Source organism: Phoenix dactylifera, chromosome 3 (genome assembly GCF_051530095.1).
Source record: "Phoenix dactylifera cultivar Ajwa chromosome 3, Ajwa_hap1_PhDact_Kaust_v1.1, whole genome shotgun sequence".
Lineage (NCBI taxonomy): Eukaryota > Viridiplantae > Streptophyta > Magnoliopsida > Arecales > Arecaceae > Phoenix > Phoenix dactylifera.
The window spans coordinates 40090517-40110692 of NC_143192.1; the positions used below are offsets into that span (position 1 = coordinate 40090517).

Here is a 20176-nt window from a genome sequence, read left to right on the forward strand (position 1 = left end):
CATGAGAATCATATTTTCACGGAAATACCACTTTTTTGTCTCTCTTCTTTGTAAATTCCAATCAAATAAAAAGCATATTTTTACTTTTCCATTGAACACACTTTTTCTCCTTCTCTCCTTGCAAACCAAACAAGCCCGTGGAGAGAGAGCAACAAGGCTGATCGGGAAGATGTAATGCGAACGTGTATCCTTCCTTTCGAAGGAAAAACTAGATTGGACTCTGCAGTCACAGTTAATCGAGATATGCGGCAGTTTACCACCAGCAGTATTTCAAGGTGAACATAGCTCTAGAGACTGCTAAGCATTTCGCTAAGGATGAGAGAAGCCTTTTTGTCGTACCATAGGTGGTGAAGTGGCAAACCTGTGCAACAAGTATTTCTCTTCCTACTCAAAGAGCGTGTTTTTATCTTCTTAAAGGAGAAAGAACTGCTTTCACTTCTTTTGTGAAAATTTACCAGTGACCTATGCAGTGCGATCACAAAAGAGTTGTGATCGCACTGCATAGGTCACTGGTAAATTTTCACAAAAGAAGTGAAAGCAGTTCTTTCTCTATTATAGTCAACAACCACTGTTACAGAAATGCAAAACTGGCTGTACTCACATTCGTGAGGCGCCGGTATACCAAAAAAAAAAAGAATGCAAAACTAAATATAAGGCAACCATTACCAAGAAGGCCAAAAACACAGAAAGGTGAAGACTAAAGAGAGCATTTGTACATTGCTATTCTGTAGGAGCAGGCAGACGAAGAGAAGCAAAACATAGTACAGCCTCTGCTGCAGCGTAACTCTGCTAATATATGCAAGAATTTTATATAGCATTAAACTGCACAGCAATGGCAACCAATAAATGCATGTATGTGAATAAGTTACCAAAAAGCTTTTCCACTCCCATGAAATATCTTCATACGTCCGCTTGAGCAAATATATATATATATATATATATATATAATCTTCATTACCATTGCTCTCATCTCCTGACTAAACACCTTACAACGAGGTTTTAAAACCATCAGACGGAATGGGGCAGTCCAAGCGGTACCATACCATTCCACTAAAAAAAGGCACCAGCGTCGGAACAATCCCATACCATATATCGATACCCGGTATTGCACTGTTCCAATAAAAGAAAAGGTACAGGGTCCAGTACTGATATTTGAAACCTTGCCATATAGCATGCTTACATCCATATGATAGTTGCACCCGCTAGAAAACTGGATGAAAAATAAAGGTGGCAGTACATAGGAAGACAAATTAAAATGAAAGAACAACATTACATCGTACATTTACAGTAATCTTCTAATCATACTCCAAGTGCATGCATCCATAGAACCACATACCAATTGTTCAGCACTCGATACCCTTGATGCATAAAAGAAGACAAATGTGGAACAGAGAAACAAAATGTGCAGCAAAAGGAATATGACATTAAGCAGTAAGAATGGAACAAGGCAGAATGGCTTGCAAAGAATCTAATATTCTCCAGTTCACAACAGAAGCACCCTCCGTATTTCAGGGCAAAAGCATATCCTGCAAGCGAAATCGCGCAGTCTAACTATCGACTAAGGTTGCATATCTTGACATATGGGTCGTCATATGAGATGTATCGGGTCCAGTAGTGCCTGTACTTGGTCATTCCAATCTCCAACCAAGGCTTCATATTCCCATTATAATGAACGACAGCAGCATTCTCGATCTCTGAGCGATCAATACTTGGATTATAACCCAAGCCAAGAACATGCCACGACTTGTCCAGTGGATGAGTCAACTTGTAGAATGTCAACAGTCCAGGAGGAAGTGTACCAAGTTTCCATAGAGCCCTGTTCTCGTTCTAGGACAGGAAAGAAAACTAATTAATGCCTGGGTTTTTCACACTATCAGACAAGATTTTCTAGCTACAGTGAGCCTACCAAAAATAAGCATTTAGCCTTTAACCCTACAATTTTCATAGATAAGCCTCCTGATGCATGACAGCTTTACAAGGATGAAATGATACAATCAGTTGAAGCTAGAATATGTGATTTACATATATTCAGTAACAAGTTTAGGAGCAAGGCACTTGTGTTTATCGAAGACCTAAAGATGTAAATTGTTTCCTTCCATCATCTCAGGATTCCTTACAAAAGAAATAGACAAGGAAATATTTATTAGAAACAAATCAGAAATATAACGACAATATGCCTCTGAAGTGACTAGTATTCACATGTTTGTAAGGTAATAGAAAATTTTAAATGATATAGCATTGTGATTGTTGTATATGTAGGAAATATGGAGGGTGTGGGTACATGAAGCGAGTTTTCACAAGGGTTAGAAGATAGAGATTGAGGCTCCACAAACTAGAAGGGGAAGTTAGTGCATACAAAATGGAAGAAGCTTATGAGTTGCATAAACATGGAAATTACATGATTTGGTTGATCTGCACAAGAGGCAAAAGCTGGCCTAGATGATGAGCGGACGTTGAATACTCTAAATATTAAAAAGGCAACGTGAAAGAGTAAAGGAAACTGATAGACTTTGTAAGGAACTAAGGATCTATAAATTTCTAAGTCAATCACAGGAATGAGTGAAAAGCAAAGAGCCATCAAGCAGGCTAAAACATATGAGATGACATAGACTGGTCAAGACTATGATTACTTCTTGTAGCATATATGCATAGGTAGGCATGTATTATTAATCCACATACACAAATCTGCATCCATGTGTAGCATGCGCAGCTAAGGGCTTGATCTACAAACTACAGATGTATGGAGAGGGAATTAAATAATTCCATCCATGGATACTGCTTATGAAAACAAAAATCAAGACATGACAAATGCAAAACAATACTGCAGCTATTGCTCAACTGATCACAGGAGGGACACAAGGAAGACAAGGTTTCAGATATGTATAATGTATTTAAAAAAAGGAAGTTTCAAATTTTGGCATCTATTACGCCATCAAATATCAAAAATACCTGCAGCTAATATTTCTAAAATATTTTATAGATAAAAAAAGAAAAAAAATCCTCAGATCTGGATACACTCCCTATTCTCTCACACATCTCTCCTCTCCTCTCCCTTGCCTCTCTCCCCCTCTCCCTTGCGCCAACTTCTTCCCACTCCCTCTCTCCCTCTATCTCCATCCCAGCCTTGCACCCCACCAATCCCTCAAGGTGGCTCTTTCTCACTGGCTTTGCACCTACCATAGCCCTCAGCCTCTCTCTCTCCGTCTTTCCCTCTCTCTCACACACATATAACATCCCCTCCCTTTCTTCACCCTTGTCTCGTATGTCCCACGTTTCCTCACCCCATCCTTACCAACTCCAATCTCCACCCTCCTTCCAAATTCCTAGCTAATTTTCTGATCTTATTATTTTAAAGTAATTATTTTTATTTTATCTAAAGTATTTAAATTTTTGTTCTATAACTTTAATTTAATTTTGTTTCTACTTTATCATTGGAATTTCATTTGTATCTTTTCATGTTTATCTTAACATTTCTTGTTTACAGATTTTTTATGGCATCTTTGGTTTTATTAAATAATTTTTTATACTTTCTGATTTCACTTTTAAGTTTATGTTCTATTTTATTTTTTTTAATATATTATATTGTATTTTATTTTTCAGATCATTTGCTAATTTGATCCATTTTTTATCTTCCATGTACTTTCATGTTTCATACTTTTCATAGTCCAATTTATTTTTAATTATATTTTTATATTAAATTTTATATTTTTAATTTATCACTGACCCTATATATATATCAATTTATAATAATTCTAAGTCATACCAATTACTTCATATTTTTATTTACTTTTATTTATATTTAATTCATTCTTTAAAATTTTTAATTTATCTCTGTTGCCTATAATTTTGGTTGTCCTTGGGTTTTTTTATTTTATTATATAGTTTCATATTTTTCATTTGAATTTTCCTTTTATTTTGATTTTTTGTTTTGGAGAATTGTTTTGTGTTTTCAGTTTTACTATATATATATATATATATATATTGGTCATTTTATTTTTTGAAATTTAGATTTTGTTTTGTTCTTTCGGTCTAATTGATTTTATTATATTTTTATCCTTTTACATAATTTTCTATATTTTGCGAGTGATATGTCTTTTACTAAAACTCTATATTCATATTTTAATTTTAATTAATATCAGACTTTTTTCTATTTTTCTTTATCCTATTTCTATACATGATTTAAAAAATTTTCAATTTATCTTTTCTTCTTGCTGTTATTACATTTATTTCAACTAAAAAATAAAGTATAATAAATAATTTATTTATCCTACTTTTGATTATCATTTTTTTTTTTTGTCAAGCGTGCACTGTGCATGCTTGTTTGCTAGTTGTCTTACAAACCAAAGCAAACATCAGTGATCTATATGAAATGCCAATAACTCAAGAAGAATAGCATTCAAGCAAAGCTTTTAAATCAACTTACCAATGACTGCCACTTGTGATAAATCCCAGTAATATCTTTCTTCTTCCATTCATTTAAATCAAACATATTCATTCCATAAGCCCAACCACACGCATTTGGATCAAAGTTCTTGGCAATGTGAGGGTTTGAAAAATTTAGGTATTTGTCAAACCGATGAAAACTCTGGCCACAAGTCTCTACAGCACCATTTACATTTCCCCTGAGATCTATAGACCATAAAGCTGTCAAATCCTTCTGGACAACAATGTCATCATCCAGAAACAGGATTTTATTCAATTTGGGATAAACCTCTGGGAGATAGAACCTTAGATGGTTTAGCATTGAAAGGTATTTTGGGTTCCGGTATTTTAAATTTGAAGAACCTGCTGAGAGAGTTGTATGATGACCAGCTTTAAAATAGTACTCTTTCATCGCCACAGACTCAAGCTGCCGTAAAACTGGACAATATGATGAGTTCAGCCATCTAAATTCATCCACATTTTCAACATGAATGGTTGCTTTTCCAGGTGGATTCAACAGAAACCACATGTTCATGGCTCCAAAGTTCAGTTTATCAGTAACCAGATGGAAGACATGTTTCTCTGGCTCCTGAAACCAATATCAATGTTAGTTGACCCACCATAATTTAAATGTAAATGCACAAATAGAGAGAGACACGGAAACATATGGAGGGGGTGGGTGGTAGAGTAGGTATTGTTGCAAGTGCAAAAACCAGAAGGAGAATAAAAAAGAAAGGGGCCCTTACCTTGGCACTCATGATTGTTGAGTTCACAACGACTGATGCAGCTAAGACATTGTCAGAAAAGAGCGCATAATGGTAAAGATTCGGATCTTCCAAATTCTCCCTCCTTGGAAATTTCCTTTTCTCTGGAGGGAGGAGATAGTAGGCTATGCTTAAGCGCATAGATAAGCAGTGGATCCCATTGGGAATTGTTTTTGCAGCCAATTGGCTTAGGAAAGTGCTCTGTTTCTTTAAGCTCCTAACCTGCGTGTCAGCTGATTGAAGCATTGCTCTGAGCTTCTGAGTTACTGCCTTACAATCATACAATTGTTCTCTTGCTTTTGACAAAACCTGACCCATTTCTTTTATTCTCTTGGGTGCGCTGGAAATAATATATTTCAAGTTAACAATGCACTTGTGTAGAAAGACAGGAAATAGAAAAACAGCCTCACCTTTGGTGGAGCTCAGAATCAGCATTGGCCTCTCCAAGTGCACTTTGGCTTTCCTTTAGCCGATTCTGTAGCTCCTGATAAAGATCAGTCTTATCCTTTGACTTAGCAATAACTAAATAAACTCTAGCCATGATCATTTGGTCTCGTATCAACCTTACGGTTGAATCAGAGTTCTCGTTTTCATTATCTTTCCTCCATATGCTATATTTTCCAAGTACTGCAGAGTCTACACCCTTCGAGCGTTGAATGGCAGCATTTTCAAGTTTCACCAATGCTTCATCATTCTGTTGAACCAACTCAGCTGCTCTCTTTTCTCGTCTTTTCTCTCTCAATCGCTACAATTCTCAAGATATAGAAAAATCAGATCAAATTAATCAAAGGTGATCATCTAAAGTATCAAAATTCAAAATATGTGTATGCTCTTTCAAGAAGTGTATCCTAATCCCCATTTTTTTGTCTACAGAGGAGCCGGGTTCAGCAAATCTACTTGAATCAGGTTTGAAGAACTACTCTAGTTCAAGGGATATAGCACCAGAGGTGAAAAATAATTACCCTTCGAGTAAGTATTGCTGGATTGTCAAGAAGATGTCCATCTGCATATCAGAAAGACATGAGACCACTCACTTATAATATAGACATAAACAACTGAAACATTATATCAAAAAGGGCAGCCAATAATTACCAGAACCATTTTTGATCCCTTTATCTATTGCTAGCAAATCACCAACCGCACCAGCAATTTCTAATTTGGAACGGGAAGCATTTTGTGCAACATCTGAAGCTGCTTGAATCGGCTTCAAGAAATCAAACCATACAACCAGATCAGTAGACACATTGAGGCCAGGAAAACCACATACTTATTACTTATATAAAGTTAAAAGGAAATACATCTGAAATGGTCAAGTTCTGAGAAGCTTCATCCTGTCCACCAACTTTCCATGAAGGTGATATATGGTTTTTCCTAGCTGAATCAAGACTCCATGGCCCTAACTCATGTCTGGTTGCAGATATGATATCAATTACCTGTCACCATAATGCACAGGCACATCAAGTTCAATACTAACTTGTGAGCGCTAAACAAAGTTCATGAGAAAACTAGAAGAAGGCAATGTGCAGATGATTTGGCAAACCATTCAAGTACTCAACATATACCTCCTTTGTGAAAATAGATTTCATGTGTTGCATGGCCAATTGTTCTCTCCAATCAACAACCTGCAACAGTATTTATAGAGTTAACATACGTGAGGAAGAAGAGTCCATTGAATTGACACTAAAATACTAAAAATATGAAAGTAAACACTAAAGAGCATACTACCGGCTTGCTTGAAATGCGTCGGATGCCCTCCCAATCTGCATTGTGAGTAAAGGAATTTAAAATTAGTGTGATTTGGTCAAATGAACCTATTATAAGAGCTATGTAGAGACAGGACTGTATAAAGCAGTCATTAACCGAGTGGTATGCTACCTAAAATGTAGTGGTTAAGTGTAGTATGCGACCTACACCACAGAGGTTAAATGCATTAAATGACCTCCACTGCAGGGGTTAAATGCGGTATGTGACCTACACCTCAGGGGTTAAATGCAGTATGTGACCTACACTATAGGAGTTAAATATGATATATAACCTACTCCGCAGGGGTTGAATATGGTGCTGTTACTCCACATAGGTTAAATGCGGCAATAGCATATTGGGTGGACAATAAAATGGATCTGAAATTTGATATCTGTGATCGAGTATTTGAATATAAGTATAATTTTTAATATGAAATTTGGATGAAATATTTTACAATAATAAAATGCATTATTTCACTACATATATGTTATTGAAAATAGAGATTTGTGATCTCCTACTTTGTAAAAATACATTATTTCTTTATAAGGATTTGTCAGTTAAACTATTTGGTACTTACTTGATCCAGTTATATCAAGTAGATTGGTACTTACTGAGCATTCAGTTCATTATTTTCACTTATCTCTTTTCAAATCTAGGGAGTAAAGACTAGCCTAATAATAGCTTTTGGAGAGAGCATATGGAGGCAAGTCTGGCTTCGTAATTAAGCTAGGCCTAGTTTTAAATCGGTTTGCATATTAAAATGATTATGTATAAAAAACTAAACACTAGAAGTTTAGAATAGTAAAGTTGATGAAGTACTCTGTTTATAAATTTTAGTAGTATATATGAATATATGTGATATTTTGTTTGTTTAGTTGTTCTGATTATCACTATGTGTTTGAATTATATTGTTACTGGATTACGTTAAGTTCATTAACAGATGGAAAGACTTGCTTACTCATAGGCACAACAATTGTTAATGGTGGTTGTCATGCCCACGAATTATAATTTTTGGGTCGGAAATGTGATACATATCCTTTTAAGCAAAAATTGACATTATATGAAATACTAACATGTGTTTGTAAACAAAGTATTAAAAGATCAATATACTGAAACATATATGCATGGAAGCAAGAATGCATATTTTTGTGTGAGTACATATATATTCACAAGTATATTGTATATACTTATGAGATGGATGGCTGTAATGTTCATGGAGTATAACACCTAATGCAGTTGTGCCAAAACAAATAGTGAGTAATGGAGAGAGGATTTTGGCACAAGGCATTGGGTAGATGAGAACTGAAAGGAAAGAAAAGAAAGGTGCCAAAATATTTGACATCCAAGAAAGGACATAAAAGAGAAGAACATGATAAAAACTACTGCTCAAGATTGTCTTACATTGTGAAAGTACCTTCCACTCAATAAAAGCAGATTTTTATGCTTCTCTTTTGTTTCTCCAACCCACAACAACAACCATCCCAACCCCAACCACCCCCTCCCCCCAACCCCCCAAACTCTAAAAAAAAAAGGCTTCCACCATCATCTGCTACAATGGTTACTAAAAGTTGAATTGGCAAATATTTTGGTGTCAACCTAAACATATCTGCTAGCATTAGTGAAAAAATAATCATGAAAAAAGTGGGAAGTTCATGGCTAGTTTCATCTTATGTAGTCATTGCTATATAAAATACAAGCATCAACAAATGATGAATTATAAGTTCCAAGATTACTGTCTCTTTACAGAGCACACCCTGCATAAAGGAAATTAACTATAGGATAACCATACAAATTGTTTCCAAATTTCTATCATCAAATGCACACATTTAGAGCCTACATCTTCGACATACATAATAGGCATCCAACTCAGGCAGGTTGTATCCGATTCAAGGCCAATCTGTGCCAACTGCCAAGCCTCATTTCGGATGTGCTCATCCAAACTTGATTAAACTGGCTAAGACATTGATCACCAACCACGAACATATTTCAGCCCTGTTCTATATTGTTCAACCAACAGACAGCTCATGTTGAAGGGGATCGAGTCAGATTGGATCTCGAAAGACGTAATTGTTTGAGAGATTTGGAGTGCAATACCAACTAAAACATATGACAAAGTTCTTAAAAACCAGATTTAATTCAACATTGTCTGCATGAGTTCTAAATATTGTTTATGTTTTATACTAGCATGGAGATCTCAATGTTTTATATAAGCAAGGGTTAGGATGCATGAGGTTATATTCTAGTGACTATGGATAGATTCAGTTAGATTGGGTTAGGTACAAGCCGGTATGAAATCAATTTGGATTGAGTTTGGGGCAGGTCAGCCAGTCCAAGCTCTTGACCCCAACCTAGCACCAACCAATAACTGGGAATTATATTCACCACCGGCCCAAACCATCGCAATGTTGGATACACACACACACACACACACACACACATATATATATGTATGATCCAAAGCAAATTTTGGATTATATAGTGTTAGTTCATATTAACACAGCCCAAGTTGCAACCCCACTAAATTGAATCATAAAAGCTGCTTTCCACAAATTAAGATATAGCAAATTATTCGCAATCAAGAATTTTCAAAATTTATATAAAATGAGATTTAGTGTAATAAACAAAGGAATGAAAGGATAATTGTCAGAAAATTATGTCTGGCTCTTTATGGATGCCCAGAGTAACAAAAGACATGAAAATTTGCTGCTTGCTAAGTAGGCATTTGAAAAGTTGGCATCATCATGCATGGCCAAATTAATCATCAAGGAATATCTTGTCAAGTGTCTTAATCCTAAATACCAACAGAATTTGAAACCCAAAGAACTAAGTCTGGTTACTGAAGAAGAAATGATAAATAAAAAAGACAGAAAAGCTTAGCTCAACCAAGTTCCAGCATTCAAGAAAATAATTATATCAAGAGATTGACGATCTAGCTTAAAGATGACAACAATAAACCCTCTAGCATAAAGTCTTAAGAACACATCTAACTCGTATGCATCTAAGTTACTGGTTCACTTTTCATAAATACAGAAGAACATATCTGCTTAATCTTCTAATTTTTTGAAATTTAACTGTTAGCACCCAAAGAACATATTCCAAAGTCCCAAAAAATCAGCTTACAATAAAAAAAAACAGAAAAGATGTTGCTCGATAAATCTACTTCCTGGCAAATCCATCAACCAAGCACACTTTAATCATAAATTTCCTTGACATTCATTTATTAAAGTGATTAAGACTCAATCAAACAGTGCAGGCAGCATGTCTCCATTGAATATGTACTTACATATGTATGTATACGTATATAGGGTCAGCTTTAGATCACTCATCAAGTACTTCTATTTACCTACCTCAGTTTTATTCAAGCTTTTCTATATCCTTCTAATAAATTTCATCCATGTTTCCTTATGCCTTCCCTGAGTGAAGTCACAGAGCCTTTCAAAAGAATAGTAAACCTCACATAATGGTGTCAGACAGCTGATTATACACATGCGCCTTCATATAGTAATACAGATTCTCAACTTAAAAACTGTCATTATAAACGATTAGTCATACATCATGAATATAACTCTATTAGGCAGCAGACTTGGATATATTCATGGAGACAGATTTCCATAACTTATTTCCGCCCACTGATAAAATTTTCCATGATTTAATTAGCTATATGGCTACAAACAGATCTGGACGGTAATACAAACAAAAACAACGCTGGAAATTGATGTAGAAAGCATCTGATGATCATATAATGCCTAAAAGAACAACCCTATTCCGATCTCTAATCTCATGGCTTTGATAGCGACTCAGTATCCACCTCTCTTCCATTACTTGGGAGACATATCTTAAAACAGTTAAGGTTTCACAACGTTAAAATCAGAAACTAATATCAAATCATCTCTTTGATAGGCACAAAGAGATAGACAATAAGAAGAGGTCCAATCAACCGAGGCCCATGATCATCCTGCTTTCCACTTAACTAACACTGATTGTTATCCAAGAATACACCAGAACTACACAAATTTAGAACAGACTGCCGCAGTTAAATTCACTCCCACAGACATTTCTCATAATTTCGCATCTCAGCATAGGCTATAAATCAAACAACACAAAATAATAATGGTGGACTGCCCTAGTAAGAAATAAGGATGCCACTCCCGGCCAAGTAAAATGTATCTAAAAAAAAAGGAAAGAAAGAAAGAAACGAAAAGTCTACCGATGTTTTTCTTTTTCTTTTTCTTTTCAACTAATCTCCCTGCGTTAATTCTTAAAGAGGACTGTCACAAAAACGATGTGCTTATCATGATCCAAGCTATCAAACCCAGGCGACATGAGAGAGTCAAGATTAGGCCTCTCCAACCCAGATCTCGGGAATAAATACATCGATTTCTTTCCAAGCAAGGATTTAGGCTGCAGAATGGACTCACCGGCCACGACGGAGGTGCGAATGCTTCGCGCCGCCAAGAAGAGCAGCGGCGAGAGAACGGAGAGGAGGAGAAGGGCGGCGAGTTTGACGACGCCGCGGCTCCTCTGGATCCCGCCGCCGCCGGCGGCCTCGGGTAGGCGCTTGGAAGGGCGCATTGGCGAGATCAATCCGAGCCCTAAAAAGAGGAGAAAGGAGTAAAAAAGGGAACGGATTAGAGGAAGAGCGACAAGTGGGAGGGTAGAGTAATGGGGCAGGAGAATTACCGTCAGGGATCCGTTGAATTGTGCTCAGATTTTGGTTCTACCACTTGGAGTGGTGGGGAGATGAGACGGGTTGGGGAGGACGCAAGCAACAACACGGAGAAGAAATGCCAGCGGAACGAGAGTGACGAAAGGAATAAGGAAAACTAAAAGGGGTGAAATATAAAAGCCAAAGGACCAAAACATAATCCTCCCGCGTGGGCCCTTCCACAATCTGGATTCGGAATGATGTGACTTAATTAGTGATAACAACGGCCAGGATTCGTTGGGTGGGGTGCATCATATTGTCGGATAACCTGATGATTTCTAAAAATTACATTATCTGAAAAAATAATTTCGAACAAAAATAAATTTTACCATGTCTAGCTCATGAAAATTTCCAATAATATTTTTAAATAAAAAATTCAAATTATTTATGGCTTACTCACGTAAATACTATCATACTCGCTATTTCAAATATTAAAATATATTTACATGAGTTAATAGATATTTTTAAATTAATTATATATATTAAAAAAATATATTTTATTATAAATAAATGTTGGCATGTTTTGGTATATCAATAAATATATTTATTGTTAGTAAATCATGTGATAGATTTATTGATAATTAATAAATATTTATTATTTTATTTTTGTTAATAGTTAATAATTATTAATAAATATATTAATATATATAAAGATATTTTTTAATAAAATTTTTAATTAATATATTAATATATGTGATATATTAATATAATATTAGCATATACATAGTAATATAATTAATATTAATTGTATAGCATAATTAATACAATTCGTCATAAAATAATAATTTTTAGATTACTTCCGCTTGGGACTCATTTGGTTCGCAGAAAAGAAGAAAAATTGTGGTCAACAGAAAAACAAAAAAAATATTTTATTTAGTTAGAGTTTTCAAAAAAAAATAGATGAAAAAGTAGTATTTCTATATGAATAAGATTTTCATATTTTATAAAAAAAATTATGAGAGACATGAGATCTTTTTTTTTCAAAACTACTTTTAAGCCATCAAAATTCATGAATGAAGTCTTTTCTTTTATTAATGGTATAATAGATATTTTACACAACTTTTTTAGAAAAATAAATTTTCGGCCAAACACAAGCTACTCCAAAATGTACCACTTTTTCATGGTTAACCAAACATATCAAAACCATTTTTTCAAGAACCATATTTCTAGAAATTAGCTTCTTAGAAAAAAAAATTCGATGAGTGAAAATTCTTCCCGCGAACCAACAAATCTTTAGTAATCTAACGTAGAAAAATAAATACCATCTCTACTAGTATTTGCTTTACCTTCACTCTCAGAAAAATAGATATAGGATCTATCATTTATATTATCATCTCTCTCGTCCACCTTTTGTACTACGTATGGTAATCTTATAGCGTAATTTTTTTTCTATACCAATACCCCCAATCAAAAGGGCCTTAAGAGTAAATTACAATAACATTCTAAAATTAAAAGTAAATTATATTTACACCTAATAATTTGAAAAACCTATATTTACTATTTTGAGATTTATTTTTATTCAATACTTTAACCCAGAACTTGACAGAATGTTAGTCAAACCATTAATCTTAAATAGGACCTAAGTAGTATGTCAAAAAAAAAAATTAAAAATAACCAAAATAACCATAAATGACATAACAACCATCCAAGAATATAAAAAGATATGTGCATAAGTGTAATAAACGTAAACCTCAAAGAATTTTTGTAATTTACTTTGATCGAAACGAGATTTGTGTAATTTTGAGCATAACTTGGGGCTGAATTTTTTTTCTATTACATAACTTTTTAATTATGATAGATGCGCACGCGTACAAGCACTCTTTCGACCTAATGAAACATCAATTAACTTTACCTTCCATAGTATATACTATCAATGTTATCTTCTAAAATATTAAAAAAGAACTAGATAGTTAAATTAATTCAAAATTATTGATTGCTAATGAATATCAATCTTTTGCGGCACATTTAGAAAGTAGAAATAAATGGCACTATATATTGCAAGAGTTAACACTTTCAATCAAAACAACATTATTGTAACTTAGAGGCTTGATACCATATCGCAGTTAATAATACCAAAAAGCATCTCAAACTACATATTAGGAATTTGAATAATACTAATGAGAATTTGAATTTCATATTTGTAAATATTAGGATACTAGGTGTTAAATAATTTAAAGAAGACTTGATGGGCAGGTATTAAGAAGATGGGTTCATTAGTAAAACAAAGAAGAAAAGATTACATAATTGACAACCACGCAATATTTGGGATTTAGGAGTTGGGGGCGCAGAGGAAGGTGCCAATTCGGAGATTGAATGTGTAAGCTAATAAAATTTAAGATCGGCATGATATGAAGGTTGAGAAAAATATTTTCACATTACGAATAAGGGTGGCAATCGGGTCGAGTCGGATCATAAATGGGTCGGGTCACATGCAGGTCGGGTCAGAAAATCATAAACCTGAACCTGACCTGTTTATTAAACAGGTCAGAAATTACAACCTGAACCTGACCTGTTTATTAAACAGGTAATCCGACCCGACCCGTTTAACCTGTTTAATAAACAGGTAACTTGTTTACCCAACCCGATCCGATCTGTTTAACCTATTTAACCTGCCCAACCCAACCTGTTTAAACTTGTTTAGACCCGTTTAACCTGTCCAACAGTTAAACGAGTTAAACGGTTTAAACGGGTCCGACATCTAAAACTCGTATCCGACCCAATTAATAAACAGGTTAAACGGGTCGACCTGTTTAGGCTAAACCCAAACCTGTTTATGGCGGGTCGAACACGCGTCGGGTTGGCGGGTCGAATCATATTTTGCCATCCCTAATTACGATATGTACTTTGGCATCTGCCCATAAGATGGTATTCGTGTATGCCTTGTTTAGGAAAGGATGTTGCTTAATAGAGGAATAAAATAGGCTCCTAAGCATGGATGGAGAATGAATGGTTAAAGAATAGTAAGTGTCCATTGATGTAAAGATAGCATCTTATTCTTTCCTAGATTTATAAGAGAAAAGATAGAAATCTAAGTAATCAAGGATCTGAAAAAATGAAACTTCAAAGGAAACTTATTGTCATAAACTAAAAGCCTTTTATTTCATGGGCGGCCAATTTCCTCCATTAGTGACCTTGGAGTTGGAGCCTTGGCAGTCAAACTGAATATCTCGGGTTCCTTATAAATATTCCACCAAATGGATGCAGCAAGGATGTCTGAAAACCATGCCAAACTCTCCAAAAAGAGATGAATATCTTGAAGAATTTCTAGATCTGCAAAGAATATGGACAAGATAAGAACAATTTAAAGCAATTTACTTCCTACCTGGCATGGCAAAGAGCATAATTAAGTTGGTAGACATGGCCAATATCTCATCTTCCAATAATTGACGGTTAAGAATCTTCCTTGGATGCCCACAAATATGAGTGAAGCCCAATAAACCACCAAAATTGATGAATTTATATTTAATAAGAGTTTATAGTGAAGATATTACTAGAAGTGTTCGATCCATATGAGATGAGTAGCCGCTTTAATCAAAAAAAATATATATGTCATTAGAAGCCGATGTCCATAATAACTTGTCCTTGTTGATGGAGGTCTCATCAGATTCAAGACATCCAATAGTTTTATAAATTCATCGAGGGAAATACCAACAATGGAAATGTTAATGCACCTTTTTATATCTTTTTCAACAAAAGAAGCAAAGAAGGACCTATACGTTGGTAGTGCATCATCTACCGATCATTGGATGAAAGGATGAGGATGTAGATCGGTCTTATCAAATTATTTTAAAATTATTTCATATAATTATTTTATTTTATTTTATCTAGTGTTGACAATAATCAATGGTTTGGGAAGAGAGTAAGGCTCACCTTGGTTATCAATAAAAGATGTATCTAAGGGCTCGTTTGGTTCGCGGGAAACATTGCCCTTCCTGGGAATATAATTCTTGAGAAACATATTCTTAGGAAGAGGATGCCTAGGAAAGTATTTTTGGCATGTTTGGTTGACCATGAAAAAGTGACAAATTTTCAAAATGCTTATATTTGGTTGGCCATCCACTTTGTTGGGAAAGTTATGTATAATTTCTATTATGCCCTTAATAAAAATTAGGTCTTTAATGTCTTTTTAATGCTTCTTTAATGCTGAAGGGCCTTTTTGGAAAAAAATAAAAATGGAGTGATTTCCGCCTCACTTTTCCATGTGAAACATGAGAAAGTAATTTTTCATGAAATGTGGGAATCATATTTCCATGGGAATACAACTTTTCTGTCTCTCTCCTTTGAAAACTCCAACCAAACAAGAGGTATCTCATTACTTTTCCGTTGACCATACTTTCCCCCCTTCTTTTTCCGCGAACCAAACGAGCCTTAAGTGGATGATGACGGTTGTGGAGTCCATAAAAACTAATAAAATTGAAGGGCGGGCCTTCCTTTCTTTGTTACTATTTAAAAAAAGTCTTTAAATATTTTGCTTATGACTAGCTCATGGGCTACAATATTTTTTTTACGTATTTTTATTTATCTACATAATTCTACTAGATTGAGCGTTTAAAGTGGATGTAGGGTCGGGAGATCGTGGAAGAGCCACACAGCTGCTCGTATTATCGCCGGTGCTATTGAAGATGGCAAAATTATTTCTAGCATTCGAAAAAAATCTGAAATCTTGTTTTTATAAAAAATAAAATTAAAATTTGATAAATTGATGATAATTTGCCTAGTGTTCTCCAAGATGTATTATTTTTTAATTTTTTTTTGGCTGTATCCGTGTATGCTTGATATGATATTTCCGTTTTAGCAAAAAAATAATAAATAATAATAATAATAATAATAAAACGCATTAATGTGCATTTTTTTAATGATAACTTTAGGTGTCGATTATTTTATTCGTTACAAAAGATCCAAAACATATAGACCACGACATCAAGCAAGCTTCATACATAAGGAATTACGCAAGGACTATCACGGCGGCACACATTGACGTAACTCAAAATCACTGGAAGGTAAAAAACCGATCGACCCCAACGGCTAGACCTTGGACTTCGGAGAAAAGATCACAGTGCAGTCTCACTTAGGAGAAACGAAGTCCTCCTGAGTCTTCTTGAAGAGCTTGTACTGGAGGTGCTGAGCGAAGGTGCGAGGGGGGAACTTGGGGGGCGTCTTGTCGGTGACGAGCTCCGGAAGTGGCTTGAGAACGATCTTCTCCTTGGGAGGCTCGCAGAAGACCGCCCAAGAGATCCGGACCTTCTCCTTGTTGACGAGGCCCCGGTGGAGGATGCTCTTGTAGGTGCCATTGCTGAGGATCTCGAGGGTGTCGCCGATGTGGACGATCATGGAGTCGGGGACGCACTTGGCGGTGACCCACTTGTTGTCTTTGTAGACCTGCAGACCGGGCACCATGTTGTGGAGGATGAAGGAGAGGGAGCTCACATCGGTGTGGGCCTCCACACCCAGGGCGAGGTCTGGCTGAGGGCACTTGGGGTAGTAGTTGATCTTCATCTGGAGCAGGAGGTCCTCCATGCCTCCCAGTTCCTTCTCTAGCTTCCCCTCTTCCAGTCCCAGACCCAGGGAGAGCATTACCAGCATCTTGGACACAACCCCCCTAAGCCGTTCGGCGAACTCCTTCATTACCTCACTGCACCAGCAGTGATATTCCTCAAAGATATGTTTGACAAACAGTGAGAACAACCACGAACGCAAACAAAAAAAGAAAAGAAAAAAGAAGGAAGCATGGATATAATGCACGCAAATTAGTACAACTGAAGGTGGCAGGCAGCTTAGCCTGCTGGTGAAGTCATTTGATGGTTAATTATATCAGAGTCAGAGAGCTAGATAGATTTGAATCTTAATGTTTCACCCATGGCAGTTAAGGCTAGCTAGGGTTCATGCGACCCACTAAGGTGTGTGCTTTAGAAAATGATCCGAATCTCATTTAAAACCTTCCACCTGATTGAGACTTCGAATCCTCCGATTTAGCTGAGGCGTGGTAATCTTTAAAGACGAACAAGAGAGAAAAAATACTTCCTAGAATTCATAGGAAACTCCTCAGAATTTTAAAGAGAGGCTTACACGTAGTCGGCAGGGTGCTTGGGCCAAACGGACTTATCGGCCTTGTCATGCGGAAAGATAAGGTGAAAGAAGTAGTCCTCCCACTCCAGCCTCCCGCTCTCATTATTCGCCAGCTTGCTCCCGTAGCCGGCGATCTTCCCCGTCGACTGGTCATTCGCATACTTCTCCTTCTCCTCGATGGGCAGATCAAAGAACTCCTTCCCCACCCTCCTCACCTTCTCGATGAGCTCCAGAGGGATGCCATGGTTGACGATGTGCATCACCCCCCAGTCCGACGCCACCCTCTGCACCTCCTCCACGCAAGCCCGCCGCACCGCCTCGTCCTCTGAGTCGAACCCCTTGAGGTCCACCACGGGGATCTGGGCCCCCTCCTCGGCCTTCTTCTCCTCCTCGAACGCGTCCCCGAGGTCGAGCCGCTCAGACTCCGGGCGGACATACTCGGTCGGGATGGCCTCCAGCCCGCTCTTTGCCAGGCTCTCCACTCTCGGCGCCGCCGACGCCACCTTGGTTGCCATCACTCTCTCTCCCTCCCTCTCTGTGTTTTTCACACGCACAAACGCACCCTCTTCTTGATCTCTGTTTGGAAGTGTTTGAAGGCTGGAATGCTGTGGCCCAAAGGGGCCGCACTAAGGTGTATATATAGAGAGATCGGAACAAGGAAAACAGATGGGGAGAGGGGAATGGCTGTAGCATTAGCGCATGGTTCTGCCAACTACTCCACCAAACAGGTTTCATGAGTACGTTGTTTGATTTTGGATTTTTTTTTAGAGAAGTGGTTCCAATAGAGAAAAGGGAGAAGGATCAAAGAACAGTGTTGGGCCAGCGGATGCCGGGAGGCACGTAGGGTCTAGATCCCGGCGAAAGAGTGGTGGGTTTGACTGGGCGATAGGTTTCGGGCGCCCTTTTGGGACGCCACCTACCCAAGAGAGTGGGAGCACGTGACCACCAACCGCGCGCTTTCCCCAACGTACAGTCTGCGGCCGTGCTTCATGCATTCGTTACATTTTGCGAAAAGGATTCCTCTCTCCTTCATGCATTGCTTTTTGATTTTTTTATATTATATTCGTATATATTATGTATGATACTTTTATTTTTAGAAAAAAAAAAATCTCTCTCTTTTGATATTCAGAATTTTATATATATATATATATATATATATATATATATGCTTTTTTTTTCAGAGATAATTTTGTCCTTGCTGCTGTCAACTTGGACAGAACCAGGAATAACAGGGGAGAGGGGCAAATGTCCCCTTTGCCCTGGTGAAAGCATACATTAGCCACTGGATTTTTGAGCTTACACAGGACTAGAATCCATTGGTAAACCCACTACAGGACTTCAGAACATAAACATTGCCTCTTCTTCGATCCTTCCATGTTTAACATTCCAACTGCTACCAAAATCCAACCTCCTTTCCTAATCATCTACAGTCATGCCTCTAATTAACCACTTGCAAGGAGCAGCCATCTTCTGTGCGTATGCAGGCAAACTCATCTAGCAAGTGTCCACCAGCCTCTATCGCTTCTCACATTGCGAGATACGAGTGTGTTAAGAAACAAAGTCTGACTTTCAGCTAGCATTTTATCATAGAAATTCAATGCACATTTAAAGGACGCATGGGACTATCTTGAAATAGTTAACCGCGTTATTGGGGTTTTTGGATCATCCCCATTATTTCAAAGGATATTAATGCATCGAAAAATGTAACTTATTAGTTGGCGTTTCTCTTGGATAAATGTTGGTTGATTTCCTTTCAATTTTGTCCATAGTAATTTCTAGTTCATAGAGTAAATTCTAATGACTAGTAATCATCAATCATGAGATAGGCTTTTAACCAAGTTTATCTCGTTTTAACTGGTGATGTATTGCAATATCTTAGCAAGTATCAACATGTATTTAATCAGTACGTAGATATTCTGACACCATCTTATCCCCTTTTTCTGCAAGACTCTTGACAGGGATATATTGAGACTTTCTAGAAATCATATTATACATATACATATTGAAAAGAGTAATACACAATACTATAAATGTTATCTTACTAGTTAATGTTGGAATATTTCAAAATTCCAATTCTGCCCTTCTTGTCTTTTGCCTTTTGTCTAGTGTACTTCTTTAGTCCCACATTGGAAAGAGAAAACTCTAAAGGTATTTATATAGTATTCAACCTTTTAACTTGGTGAAGCAAAGAAAGTAAGTTGTCTGCGCGCGCACGAGCCCAATGGAGGTCCAAGCCAAAATTGACGAATCCGATTCGCAAACGTTTAACCGGGTGCGTCACGCTCAATCATCGAATTTAAATTTTAAAACTGTTTTGTTTTGTCTTTTGGTAAAACGCCGTGTCTTTTAAAAAACGCCTCTTCCTTTCTTTTTTAAACTCTATCAGATCTGAGGATTAAGATAAGAAAAATCTTATCCTCTCTATGATTTCTCGAGGCCTCTGTTCTGTCTTCCCGAGAGCGCGGTTCGGGGCTGT

The 20176-nt window shown here is 36.7% G+C and overlaps 2 protein-coding genes across 2 annotated transcripts; both read right to left on the bottom strand.

Annotated features, from left to right (window-relative positions):
* Positions 1 to 1119: 1119 nt before the first annotated feature.
* On the bottom strand, positions 1120 to 11763 carry LOC103696960 (polygalacturonate 4-alpha-galacturonosyltransferase). Its single transcript, XM_008778697.5, has 11 exons — positions 11610 to 11763; positions 11348 to 11521; positions 6912 to 6946; positions 6749 to 6808; positions 6485 to 6619; positions 6279 to 6390; positions 6149 to 6189; positions 5597 to 5931; positions 5169 to 5526; positions 4424 to 5011; positions 1120 to 1827 (listed from the first exon to the last, which is right to left on the bottom strand). Exons 2-11 carry the CDS (start codon positions 11499 to 11501, stop codon positions 1552 to 1554), a joined length of 2094 nt encoding a protein of 697 aa, XP_008776919.3. The 5' UTR covers positions 11502 to 11521; positions 11610 to 11763; the 3' UTR covers positions 1120 to 1551.
* A 4779-nt stretch (positions 11764 to 16542) lies between these two features.
* Positions 16543 to 18474, bottom strand: LOC103696959 (anthocyanin synthase-like). The gene is made up of 2 exons (XM_008778696.6): positions 17701 to 18474; positions 16543 to 17266 (listed from the first exon to the last, which is right to left on the bottom strand). Exons 1-2 carry the CDS (start codon positions 18213 to 18215, stop codon positions 16699 to 16701), a joined length of 1083 nt encoding a protein of 360 aa, XP_008776918.2. The 5' UTR covers positions 18216 to 18474; the 3' UTR covers positions 16543 to 16698.
* Positions 18475 to 20176: the final 1702 nt, after the last annotated feature.

What these genes read in the sequence shown, in the direction of transcription:
- LOC103696959 (XM_008778696.6), bottom strand. Translation starts at nt 18,215, where the DNA reads ATGGCAACCAAGGTGGCGTCGGCGGCGCCGAGAGTGGAGAGCCTGGCA. An exon ending in AAGCACCCTGCCGACTACGT is followed by an intron (nt 17,267 to 17,700) that starts GTAAGCCTCTCT and finishes CTGCTGGTGCAG; the next exon opens with TGAGGTAATGAAGGAGTTCG.
- LOC103696960 (XM_008778697.5), bottom strand. Translation starts at nt 11,501, where the DNA reads ATGCGCCCTTCCAAGCGCCTACCCGAGGCCGCCGGCGGCGGCGGGATC. An exon ending in TCGCACCTCCGTCGTGGCCG is followed by an intron (nt 6,947 to 11,347) that starts GTGAGTCCATTC and finishes CTCACAATGCAG; the next exon opens with ATTGGGAGGGCATCCGACGC. An exon ending in ATCACAAGTGGCAGTCATTG is followed by an intron (nt 1,828 to 4,423) that starts GTAAGTTGATTT and finishes TTCCTGTCCTAG; the next exon opens with AACGAGAACAGGGCTCTATG.